Source organism: Emys orbicularis, chromosome 2 (genome assembly GCF_028017835.1).
Source record: "Emys orbicularis isolate rEmyOrb1 chromosome 2, rEmyOrb1.hap1, whole genome shotgun sequence".
Lineage (NCBI taxonomy): Eukaryota > Metazoa > Chordata > Testudines > Emydidae > Emys > Emys orbicularis.
Window position 1 is genome coordinate 109,256,368 of NC_088684.1, and position 13,202 is coordinate 109,269,569.

At 49.2% G+C, this 13,202-nt stretch overlaps 1 protein-coding gene across 1 annotated transcript in view; it reads right to left on the reverse strand.

The window, feature by feature from the left end:
• The window catches only part of CDKAL1 (CDK5 regulatory subunit associated protein 1 like 1), a 645,112-nt gene that overhangs the window by 351,305 nt on the left and 280,605 nt on the right, over positions 1–13,202 (reverse strand). The window contains exon 9 of the mRNA XM_065398726.1: positions 12,442–12,545. Coding sequence (XP_065254798.1) covers positions 12,442–12,545 — 104 coding nt within the window. The remainder of the gene's footprint in view (positions 1–12,441; positions 12,546–13,202) is intronic.

Consider the following 13,202-nt stretch of genomic DNA (forward strand, 5'->3'; position numbering starts at 1 on the left):
GTGAGTGCCCACATGAGAAGATAGTGGAGAATACTTTGTTTGCTAGATTAAAGGCACAATGAGATCCAATGGCTGGACACTGAAGCTAGAGAAATTCAAACTGGAAATAAGACACAGCTATTCACTTTCTTGTAACTGTTGTTCTTCAAGATGTGTTATATAGGCCATGCAGATGTGTGTGCGGCTCATGCACTGGTGCCAGAGAGTTTTCCCTTGCGGTAACAGTAGGAGTGGCCTCACCTGCGCCCTCACCTCCCTCGTGCTCCAAGCTCCACCCATTTTTCAGTTCCTTCGTACTGGACTGTAGATAGGCTCAGATGCATTGGGGAAGGAGGTTGGGTCATGTATCAGAGATATGCAACATCTTGAAGAAAACAGTTACGAGAAGGCAAGTAAATGTTTCTTGTTCTTTGAGCGATTTCATATATCCATTATGTTGTAGGGGCTGGCCTAGGATTCTCTTCAGGAAGAGAATTTTCCCCATGCTTGTGTCTTCTCTTGAAGCTGTAGTAAATGCATAGTGCCTAGCAAACATATGAAACAATGACCTTGTTGCTGCTCTGCAGATGTTGAAGATAGTGGTGTTTCCCACAAATGCAGTAAAGTTAAAATGCACCATACTTGAGTGTGCTGACAACTTCTCAGAGGGTGTGATACTGTTAGCAGTATGGTATATAACAATGCAGCTGATCATCTATTTGGAGAGCCATTATGCTGGAACAGGATGACTTCTCATTCATTCCGCATATGATACAAAAAGCTGAGAAGAAACCCAATAAGGCTTTGTTCTACACAGGTGAAAGGCTAGGGCCTTGGTGCATATCTAAAGTGTAGAATAAAATAAAGAGTTAATCCTTGTGACCATGCGCTTTGGGAAAAAATGGTAGGTATATTGACTGAATGGGGTGGAAATCTGATACTATTTTGTAAAAAACCTAAGGATGTGGTCTGAGCTGCACCTTGTCACTGTAGAATATAGACTATGGAGGATCCATTCTCAGGACACGTAACCCCGCCCCCCTTCCTTCCAGATGTGATGGCTACTAAGGTGGCCACCTTCACTGAGAGGTGTAACTGAGAGAAAGAGGTTGAGGGTTCAATTTGAGGGCCAATAATTGCTGACAGAACTAAATTCAAGTCCCAAGGACAGAACAGTCTATTGAGACCTTTTAGGAACCTGGCTGTTATAGGATTAGAGAAAACAATCCTTCCATCAATACAGGGGTTAAACTCTGACATTGCAGCCAGGTGCACCTTAATGGAGCTGACTGCTGGACTTGACACTTTTGAGATGTAAAAGGTAGTCCAGAATCTTTAGAATTGTAGACTGCATAGGAGACACACTGTGACTAGCTTCCCAGATAAAGGAACACTTCCACTTACTAAGGAAAGTAGCTCATGTGGGTGGTTTTCTGCTATTCAGTGGGACATTCTGGACTGCTCTAGAACAGCGTGCCTCATCTGGGTATAACCACTAAGGAACAATTCTGTAACTCTCATTTAACAAATGGTCACTTCACAACCAAACTTCAGAGATGAAGCCTGAGCCTCTGGAATTTTTGCGTCGTTAGTAGGTGAACATTTTTATGATACCACACTGTCACCATCAGATCATGTACTTTCATTGGGGGGGGGGGGGGGGGGAGGGAAAGAGAAATCTGAGACCTACGAGTAGTTACATAAAAGTTCTGTGAGTTAGCTATTCTGTCTGTGCGCTACATTTACAGATATATTAAGCAAAAGATTCACCAACAACAAAATAAAATCCAGGTTTGCAAAGAGTTATTTATAAACTATGATGGGAAAGTTTCTTCTGTGAAACTCAAAGAACTGTTTAGTCAACAAATCGTTGTTTCATCTCGTTCATCTACCGCACACCCCAATGGAAGTTTAGGTCTCCAGCACTCATTTGATGTGATCCCCAAAGACGACAATGTTGAAATTAGTTTTACCAGCTTGAAATTAAATTTTAAACAATACAAGTTGGGTCTGTAACAATGTCAGTGGAGAGTGACGAGTAATTAAGTTTTATTTCTTTCCTGTTTGGCTGTCTTCTTTTCTTTGATATAATACTAAGTAGAAAAATCAAATAAAAAAAAATAGAAATCTTTTTGAAGTCTAGTGAATCCTTTTGTTTTAGTGTGTGATTTCTTTTTGGTAACTCAAGGTAGAGAAGTAATGAGAACTGCTGTTAAACTATCAAAATAAAGAACAGCTATGCATACTGCACAAATACATTTTAAGCTGAATCAAAATCAAATAGCACAGCTGACAAAGGAAATTCTCCCTCTGCTGATGTTAAGTGCAGTTTGGAAACTGAGGAATATGTCTGAATGGAAGCCCAGTAATTCAACCACAAATATGAAACAATTTGAAAATCAGATGCAAATAGAGAGAATAACTATCAAAATACTTTTAAAAGGAGAAATTTCACTACCCTTCTTAGACAAATACAGCTCCAGGAAATTAAAACCCAGAAAGAATACCCTGAGTCAGGCCAGAAGAATCATCTTGATCCAATATAGAAAGTCTCCTAATTATTTTTTAGACAGTAAATGATTTACAGTCAAACTAAAGTCATCTAAAAGTATTACAACAAAGTAGATATATGAAAATCTCTGATAACTATTATACATACAAAGAACTGGCTAATCTGTGGGTTTAGCATACAATAAATTGTAACAAGTGAAATGTTAACACCCAAACGTCACAACATCTCGTGCATTTTTGGAAGCAAAATAAGAGACAAAATTCTTGACTGAAGATGTTTTTTATGGAAGAAGACATGTAATGGAAAAAGCAAACAATTATAAAGTATTGGGCAAAATTATGCCTTATGAAAGAAAAACAAAAATAATAATAATAATAAATAATGTCATATATATTCAAATTTAAATTGTTTATTGCATATAAATTGATGAAAAGCATGTCAAATAATGGCTGTTCCTGTATCATCTAAATTATTTATCAAGATTAAAGCACGTTATCCAGAACTGCAATTTCATACTTCATTGTCGCTGAAAACTTGTAACCTCCACAAACACATACTTGGAACTGGGGATAAGGTCTCCACCCCTTGAAAAGACTGTTTTTAATACATACGAGTTAGGTGTGTGAGAATATATAGTGAGTGATAGACATAAGATTGACGACAGTGTTATAAGTTATTCTCTCTTTTAATGTAATGAGCTACACTTGATGCTGCATGATTTATTCCACCAACTAGCAGTAAAGAGATAAAAATAGCAACTGAACTTAACTCTTGCAATATCCTGTGATGGTATCCGCATTACGTTAGCTAACGCAACACCATTGTATGAATGCAGACTCTACAGGGGTTCCACAGGCAAGTGAGCTTGATGTGCCATCACTTTACTTCACAATGATTTTTTTCAGGCAGCGGTACGTGAACCAATCAAGTCTGAGAATGCTGCTCTATACCATATAGATCTATTAAAAAGGCAATTCTAAAATATGACTGGATTCCTGCCTCCAGGAATTTACAATCCAGTTCAGGAATGGGGGGGGGGGGGGAAATCTAGCAGTTGATAGCACATGCTTGACGAAAGGGAGAAAATCTTGTAGTGACAGTTACTGATAGGCTTTATGGAGGATTTGAAGGAGGAGGTTGTTTAGCCCACAAGAGCATGACATTTAATACATATAAAGAGCATTTAGAATCTTGAATACTTTGTTTGGTAATGTTTCTCCTGATTGCATTCTGCACCAAAAAATTAAAAATTTTGTGCCAAATATATATATATATATATTCTGTGCATCATATTTTAAAATTCTGCAAAATTCTGCAAATTTTATTTGTCAAATAAATGTAGGGGCTCCAGAATTGCATTGGGGAGCACAAGTCACTGGCTGCACAGAGGTGGCAGATCACTGTGCAGCTCCCCTCGCCCCCAGGACACAGATTCAGTGGTGAGTCTGCACCCAAATGTGACACAGCGCAAGGACCAGACCTGCCCCAAAACACCCCAGGGCCCTGCCCCTCCATGCCAAGTGCACCAGGTGTGGGCAAGCAGGCTCAGCAAGGCAGGATTCAAGTGTGGGGGGATCCAGATGTGGGTTGAGAGGGTTCTGTGTGGGGCAACCTGGGTGCAGGCAGCTCAGTGGAGGATCCAGGTACGGGGGAGATCTGGATGCACAGGGGCATGTTGGGGGGTTCTGGGTTCAATGGTAATGGGACTCTGCAGGGGGGTCCAGGTGAAGGTGGTTGGGGCTCAACAGGAGAGGTCTGTGTGTGAGGAGGAGGATAGAGCTTGGCAGAGGGGAACGGGTGTGGGGGGCTCAGTGGGGGGTCCAGATACTGGGGGAGTGGGGCTCAGTGCAGTGGAGATCTGGGTGGCTCGTCGGGGTGGTCCAGGTGTAGAGGGAGTGGGGCTCATCGTGGGGGTGGGTTCTGAGTGCAGGGGGTGAGGCTCAGTGGGAAGGTCTGGGTTTGAGGGGGTTTGGATGTACGGGGATTGGGCGGATGAGGGAGAAGCTCCCTGTACAGGAATCCCTCCCCCTGCAGCTGAGGAGTGATGGGTGCAGGAAGCAGAGGCAGGGGGAGTTTACGGAGCTTCCTGCAGCTGGGGGAGAAATCTGGGGGTGGGTCTGACCCGACCCCGGATGCCATGCAGAGGAAGAGGAAGTCCCGTCTTCCCCAGCCCAGCTGGGACTAGCAGCTGAGCCTGGCACAGGATAGGAGCCACCAGCCGGGTCTTTCCCAGTCCCGCCCCCCCACCCCACAGTGATTTATCTCTCTGCTGGCTGCCCTGGGCACCCAAAACATGCTGCTGGGGAGGATCGCATGACTGCTCTTGTGGCTGCCTTTTGCTTCCCCATCAGAAAGTCATTTTTCTGCGGGGAAGAAAAGAAATCTGCAGGGGACATAAATTCTGTACATGCGCAGTGCCACAAAATTCCCCCAGGAGTATAATGTGCATGTTGAAATAAAAACTTGTAAACTTAGGCATTGATTGTAAGCATTCCTACTCACAAAGGGAGGTTAAGTCCCATTGAAGATTTGTGCTTAAATGGTTCCTAAATAAGGATGGACTTAGAACTTGCTTAATTTCTGTGGCCTTATTACTTATGTAGCATCCATTTATGTTTTCATATTAGTGAAATTAAAATAATCATATTAAAATAATATCTAAGCTACAACTTTAACTCACAGAAAAAGACGGTTACTTACCTTCTGTAACTGTTGTTCTTCGAGATGTGTTGTTCACATCCATTCCACATTAGGTGTGCGCGCGCCGCGTGCACGAATCGTCGGAAATTTTTCCCTCAGCGGCTCCCGTCGGGCCCGCAGGGTCTCCCTTCCCGCCAGAGCGGCGCCCCGCCCTCGCGTATATATATCCCTGCCGGCCCGACCCTCCCTCAGTTCCTTCTTGCCGGTGACTCCGACAGAGGGGAAGGAGGGTGGGAAGTGGAATGGACGTGAACAACACATCTCGAAGAACAACAGTTACAGAAGGTAAGTAACCGTCTTTTCTTCTTCGAGTGCTTGTTCACGTCCATTCCACATTAGGTGACTCACAAGCTTACCATTGGAGGAGGGTAGGAGTCAAGGAATAACTGATTGAAGCACCGCCCTGCCGACCACCGCGTCATCTTTGGCCTGATGGTGGACCGCATAGTGGGCTCTGAAGGTATGCACCGACGACCAGGTGGCTGCCTTGCAGATCTCCTGGAGCGGGACCTGTGCCAAGAAGGCCGTCGAGGATGCCAGGGCCCTAGTGGAGTGAGCCCTGATCTGAGGTGCAGGCATGTTGGCGAGCTCGTAGCACGTTCGTATGCAACTCACGATCCATGCCGACAGGCGCTGCGTCGAAATAGGCTGGCCCTTCATCCGATCCGCAACGGCCACAAACAGCTGAGTCGATTTACGGAAAGGTCTGGTACGGGCCAGATAAAAAGCCAATGCCCGCCGAACATCCAGGGTATGTAGGCTGCGATGGCTTGGGTCCGTATGGGGCTTGGGGAAGAACACCGGTAAACAAATGTCCTGCCCCATGTGAAAATTCGTGACCACCTTTGGGAGGAATGTAGGGTGAGGTCTAAGCTGCACCTTATCTTTATAAAAGACGGTATAAGGAGGCTCTGAGGTGAGGGCCCTCAATTCCGATACCCTTCTAGCCGAGGTGATGGCCACGAGGAACGCGACCTTCCATGAAGGGTGCGTGAGGGAGCAAGAGGCCAGGGGTTCAAAGGGCGGCCCCATAAGCTTAGAGAGGACCAGATTGAGGTTCCACGGGGGTATAGGAGGGCGTGAGTAAGGGAACACCCTCTCCAGTCCCTTGAGGAAACGGACTACCATGGGGTTGGAGAACACGGATCTGCCCGAATCCCCAGGGTGGAACGCCGAAATGGCGGCCAGATGCACCTTAATAGAAGCGGGGGCAAGGCCTTGACGCCTGAGGTGCAGCAGGTAGTCCAGAATCAGAGGTATCGAGGCCTGCAAGGGCTGGGAGAGTTGAGGCTCACACCACAGGGAGAAGCGCTTCCACTTGGCAAGGTAGGTTGCCCTTGTGGAGGGTTTTCTACTACCAAGGAGGATTTGCTGGACCTCGTGGGAACATCTGTGCTCCACATCACTTAGCCACAGAGAAGCCATGCCGTGAGATGCAGCGACGGCAGGTTCGGGTGGAGTAGGCGACCCCGATCTTGGGTGATGAGGTCGTGATGGAGGGGGAGGGCTATCGGAGTGGTCACGGACAGTTCCAACAGAGTTGTGAACCAGTGTTGGCGTGGCCACGCCGGGGCGATTAGAATGACTGTCGCTCTGTCCCTGCGGGTTTTTAGGAGGACCCTGTGAATGAGTGGGAACAGGGGGAAGGCGTACTTCAGGCTTCCGCCCCACGGGATTGCAAAGGCGTCCGCCATTGAGCCCGGACTGTGGTTCTGGAACGAGCAAAACTGCGGGCACTGGCAGTTGTCTTTGTTGGCAAAGAGGTCCACCTGGGGAAACCCCCACCTCAAGAAAATAGAACGGAGGACGTCTCGTCTCAGCCTCCACTCGTGCATGAGATAGGACCGGCTGAGACGGTCCGCCAGCCCGTTCTGGACCCCGGGGAGATATGCCGCCCGAAAGTGCACTGAATGGGCTATGCAGAAGTCCCAGAGGAGGAGAGCCTCGTGACAGAGGGGAGAGGACTGGGACCCGCCCTGCTTGTTTATGTAAAACATAGCGGTAGTGTTGTCCGTCAGAACCAACACGCTGTGTCCTCTTATGGTGGCGTGAAAGGTCTGGCAGGCGAGGCGAACTGCCCTCAGCTCCTTCAGGTTGATGTGGAGCAACCGTTCCTCCCTGGACCACAAGCCCTGAGTGCGCTGGTCCCCTAGGTGCGCCCCCCAACTCAGGTCCGACGCGTCTGTCACTAACGTCAGAGCTAGTTGTGGGGCGGCGAACGGGACCCCCGCGCAAACCTGCTGCTGATCGAGCCACCAACAGAGGGCGCCCGACACTCGGGCTGGGATCGTGACGACCATGTCCAATGGGTCTCTGTTGGGGCGATACACCTGGGCCAACCACAGCTGCAGAGGCCGGAGTCTGAGACGGGCGAGCCCGACTACGTGTGTGCATGCTGCCATGTGCCCCAGGAGTTGTAAGCAACATCTGGCCGTGGTCGTGGGGAATCGCTGAATGGAGGTTATGGATTCCTGGCTATCCAGGAATCGCGATACGGGAAGACTCGCTCGTGCCGCCACCGAGTCCAGGACTGCCCCTATGAAGTCCAGCCTCTGTGTGGGGACTAGTGAAGACTTGGGCACATTGACCAACAGGCCGAGTTCCCGGAATAAATGCAGCGCCAGTGTCACATGGGCGCGAACCTCCGCCTCCGACCTGCCCGCTAGGAGCCAATCGTCCAGGTACGGGAAAACGCGCATCCTTCTTTTTCGAAGGAAAGCCGCTACCACTGACATGCATTTTGTAAAAACGCGCGGGGCTGTTGCCAGGCCGAAGGGCAGGACCGTAAATTGGAAATGGCGCTGGTTGACAGTGAAGCGCAGGAATCGCCGGTGGGCGGGCCGGACGGCGATGTGAAAATAGGCGTCTTTCATATCGAGGGCAGCGTACCAATCCCCCGGATCCAGGGAAGGAATGATGGTACCAAGGGAGACCATACGGAAACGTGGTTTGAGCAAGTATTTGTTTAACTCGCGAAGGTCCAGAATAGGACGGAGGCCCCCTTTTGCTTTGGGAATTAGGAAGTATCTCGAGTAGAACCCTTTTCCTCTGAGGTCCGGGGGAACCTCTTCCACCGCTCCCACTGAAAGGAGGGTCTGTACCTTCTGCATGAGAAGTTGCTCATGAGAGGGGTCCCTGAAGAGGGACGGGGTTGGTGGGTGGGAGGGAGGGGGCGAGGAAAACTGGAGGGTATAACCTGTCTCCACCGTGCGGAGGACCCAACGGTCTGATGTTATACTGGACCAAGCACGGTAGAAATGAGACAGGCGGTCCCCGAAACACAGGGGTGGATCCGGAACGGAGATGGGTACACTGTCCTCGATCGCAGCTTCAAAACCCTGATTTGTTTCCCGGCTGCGGTTTGTTTTGGCCTTGGCATTGGCCTTGGTCAGGCATATTGTTGCGTCTACGCCTGTTATCCCTGCCCCTTCTGCGGTACGGCTCTTGCCGAGGGCGAGGATGGTACTGCCTCTGCGGAGGTTGGGGCTTAAAAGGCTTCCTCTGCGTCACCGGGGTATGCATCCCCAAGGACTTGAGGGTAGCCCGAGAGTCCTTGAGGCTATGTAGTCTGGCGTCTGTTTGCTCTGAAAACAAGCCCGAACCCTCGAACGGCAGATCCTGGAGGGTGTTTTGTACCTCCGGGGGGAGGCCAGAAGACTGCAGCCATGCAGAGCGTCTCATTACAACGCCTGACGCGATTGTTCTAGCGGCTGCGTCGGCAGAGTCAAGTGAGGCCTGTAAAGAGGTTTTGGCCACCGCCTTCCCCTCGTCCACTATGGCCGTAAACTCAGGTTGTGAGCCCTGAGGCAAGGCGTCCTTGAACTTGGACACTGATGCCCATGAGTTAAAGTTGTGCCTATTCAGGATCGCTTGCTGGTTTGCGATCCGCAACTGGAGGCCTCCGGACGCGTAGACTTTCCTGCCAAATAGGTCTAGCCATCTTGCTTCCTTGGCCTTGGGGGCTGGGGCCTGCTGGCCATGCCTTTCCCGTTCGTTAACCGCCGAGACGACCAGCGAACATGGGGCCGGATGGGAGAAGAGAAAGTCAAACCCTTTGGATGGGGCAAAGTACTTTCTTTCTACGCCTTTTGCAGTTGGCGCAGAGGAGGCTGGCGTTTGCCATACGGTCTTATAGTTTGACTGGACCGTTTTTATGAGCGGGAGCGCGATCCTGGAGGGACCTTCCGGGCTCAGAATGTCCACCATCGGGTCCTCCTGTTCAACCGTCTCTCCGCTTGTAGTCCCAAGTTGAGGGCTACCCGTCGGAGCAGGTCCTGGTGCGCCCGGTGGTCAATAGGGGGAGGGCCGGACACTGTTGTGCCCGCCACGGCTTCGTCCGGTGAGGAGGAGGTGGTCATGGCCTTTTGAGCATCCTCGTCCTCCTGTAACTCCTCCTCAGCGGGGTGGCCCTCCGGGGTGCGTCCCCTGCCCTGAGTCAGGGACGGTGCCGGGCTCGGTGCCGAGTCCGCCCTCTCTGTGTCAGGTGGTCTGGAGACCGTGGCCTCCGCACGGGAGGCAGGACGGCACCGTGGGGAGCGGGACCGGTCTCCTGAGGGGCCTGATCTCGAGGTTCTGGACGGAGGGCCTTGCTGATGATAGGCCCACGGAGTCCAGAACGGCCACTGTCCAGGATGGCTCCAATGCGGTTGCCAAGAGGCCTCGTGCTCTCTAGCGGCATGCCCTCTGCGGCCATATCTGGAAAAACCGGAGCCCTCTTCCGACGCTAGGGACGGTGACCTAGAGGGCCACGGCGGTGCCGTGGGGCGGTGCCGGTCCGGTGTCGGAGAGCGGTGCCGTCGGGACAGGGACCGTGAGTAGCGCCGTGCCGATCTGGACCTGGAACGGTACCGTTGACCGCGGGACCGGGAACGGCTGCGGGAGGATGGTCTGGGGAACCTCGCCATCGAAGCGTCCCGGTGCCTGCTCGAGCCGGGCTGTTGGGACGGTGCCTCGCTCGCATCGGGGCCTGGCTGTTTGGTGGCCCGTTGCGCGGCGGGAAGCCGGGAGCCCACCGAGACGGAGCTCGACCGGGACCGGCGCCGTGAACGGTGCCGAGATGGCGACCGCGATGGGCGCATCATCGCCGGCTTGCCCTTGGAAGGCAGTCGCGGCGGAATGTCTTTAGCGCGGAGTGTGTTGTCGGAGGACAATTCAATGAGGTCCTTTGCTGCCTCAAATGTGTCCGGGGTGGAGGGCTGTTCCAACAGTTCCTCCAGCCCTTCCTCCTCACTCGACGCGCTTGTCCCGGGGCTCGACGGGCCTTTCGGCGCCGGAGCCACTGGTACCGGGACCTGTATCGGGGCCGTCACGGCCTTGGCCGCACTTGCGGTCTTTGCCGGTGCCACCTTCTTGTGTGGGGAGCGACCCCGGGCCTTGGGCTGGCTCTTGGACTTGGCCGGCGAAGAAGACCGGTGCCGGGCGTGATCTCGCCGTGGCGGCACCGTAGGTTTAGTCTGCACCGCCGGTGTCGGGTCGCGGACCGATGCCGGGGCACTCCGCACCGAAGCCGACGGTGCCGCGGAAGAGGAGGGCTGTAACGCCGTCTCCATGAGGAGCTGTTTAAGACGAAAGTTTCTCTCTTTCTTAGTCCTGGGCTTGAAAGCCTTACAAATTTTACAGCGCTCCTTCTGGTGTGCTTCCCCGAGGCAACGGAGACACGACTCGTGCGGGTCGCTCACTGGCATAGGCCTGCGACACGCGGCACAAGCCTTGAAGCCTTGGGCGTGCGGCATGCCCCGCCGCCCAGGGCCGGTGCCGGGGTTGACCAAACCCCTATCACCAAGATATTTTTGGTCTTTGTGAAGAACTAATTATATTACGAACTGATAACTATTGCTAATGGCTATGCTAAGGGACACTCTCAGGCGAGAGACAGAATTGTTCCAACGTCGCCACGGGCGGTAAGAAGGAACTGAGGGAGGGTCGGGCCGGCAGGGATATATATACGCGAGGGCGGGGCGCCGCTCTGGCGGGGAGACCCTGCGGGCCCGACGGGAGCCGCTGAGGGAAAAGTTTCCGACGATTCGTGCACGCGGCGCGCGCACACCTAATGTGGAATGGACGTGAACAAGCACTCGAAGAAGAACAAGAACGTTCATAGTTAAGTAAAGAATAACCCATACTTCTTGTTCATAGACACTGCAGGTGTCTAAAAAGAAATGAGATATCACACACCATATCTGTCTACATCTAGACACAACAAGAAGACTTAAGGATGTAGAGAGAAGCCATTCAATTTCATTTCCCTGGGTTTAAATTAGAACATTTGTGCTACTTTAACATAGTGGGCAAATTAATCCATGGAACAATGCCATTTACTTTAGTGAGTTTACACAAGGGATGAAGTTGGCACAATAGCTGTATTTGTATTTACTTGAAGGAAGGGTAAAATTAGAGATCTATCCAGGGACAAACTGTAAACATTAGCATTCTACCATGAGGATTGTAATGCTTCCCACGCAAGTGTATGAGCTATGAGTAGTTAAAAACATAGGAAATGGCAGCTTATTAGTAGCCATCCCAATTAAACATTCACACATCCAATAATAAATCAAAAGACGTCATTACAATTTTTCCATTTAGATTTTAAGCATATAATAGCTCCTAGTAAGAGATACTGTGGATCTTAATTGTTTCAAAATGAATCCTAAACCCAGCATCACTGACAAACATCCTAGAGGAACTCCAAAGGACCCATTTTTAGAACAGTGACGCATCCTAAAAACACAGCATCATAAGAACTCTAATGAGGTTTTAATGAAATTTGCTTTTACTGTAAGCATACATTCTATGCAAAATAATTGTTGTTCTTACTACTTTACAATACATAAAGTGAAGGATTAAGAGCCGCTAAAATTAGTTTTAAAACACAAGCAATTTTTATTGTGCGTCACATAAAAGGATCTGAAATCAGAAAACGTTTTCCCCTCCTATTTTTAAGAAGGGTGGAAAAAAAAATTCAAATCATCATCATCATCATCATCAATAAACCTTGAGATGGACCTTTGTATAAACAAGATTAAGACCAATGAAATATTTCTGTGGAAATACTAACTCCTGAAAGTACTGGTGCATAATGTAATGAATGAAGGAATTAAATACAGCGGGCACCAGCAAGCACACTTACAACATATTTGTAATACAAATAATACATTAACCTACTACCAAGTCTATCTTATAAAAAGGAAATTACCTGTGGGAGTAAGATCTTGTAATCTTAAAGCTGATTTAGGTAACTGAAATAACCTTACCTTGAAAAGACTGTTTGGCTCTGTCCACTAGTTCTTCAATTGGATAACTTGCTAGGTCTCCTCTGGCATGCTTGGTTTTGCAATAGGTACATGCATTGAGACACCTATTTAAAGTTTAAAATACATTAGTTTACTGTCAAAAATACCCTTCCCAATACTTTAATACACAGAATTGTAGCAAAACAAAAATATGCAAAATACAACTTTTATATGTAGAAATGCAGAGGTACTACTAGCTTAATTAAAAGAAAATATTTTCACACCAGTAAATATGCCATATAAATCGGTTTAGTTCTTTATTCTTCCTCCCTATTTTAAAGAGATAATCAAAGTAGTTTACTCAGACTTTAAAAACCAAATGGTTAAACCCTACAGCCAGTGGAAATTTTGTGCAAGGACTGCAGATCAGGAATCAAGGTCTTTCTAAAAAGTAACAAGCTCAAGAGATTTTCACATGAAAGCCCCTTTTACAGTTTGAATTTGTGGCTATATTTCCCACCATTGCTACCTCCAGGGTCATCTCCTGTGATGGCAGGGATGATGCAAGTGCTAGGCCCAGCATCTGCTGCTTCTGGCTTTTAAGCACTGTCTTGTGCAGACCTGTATACATTGGTGCTCCCACTGTTGCTGGTAATAGCAAGGGGTGAGCAATTTTAGTCAAAAATCCAAGTGCAGACTTACTCAGACTTCAGTGTTACCATAAAAAACAGAAATGCATGAGAATCTAAGGACTAAGCCACAAATTTCCAGCCTTTTAGTCT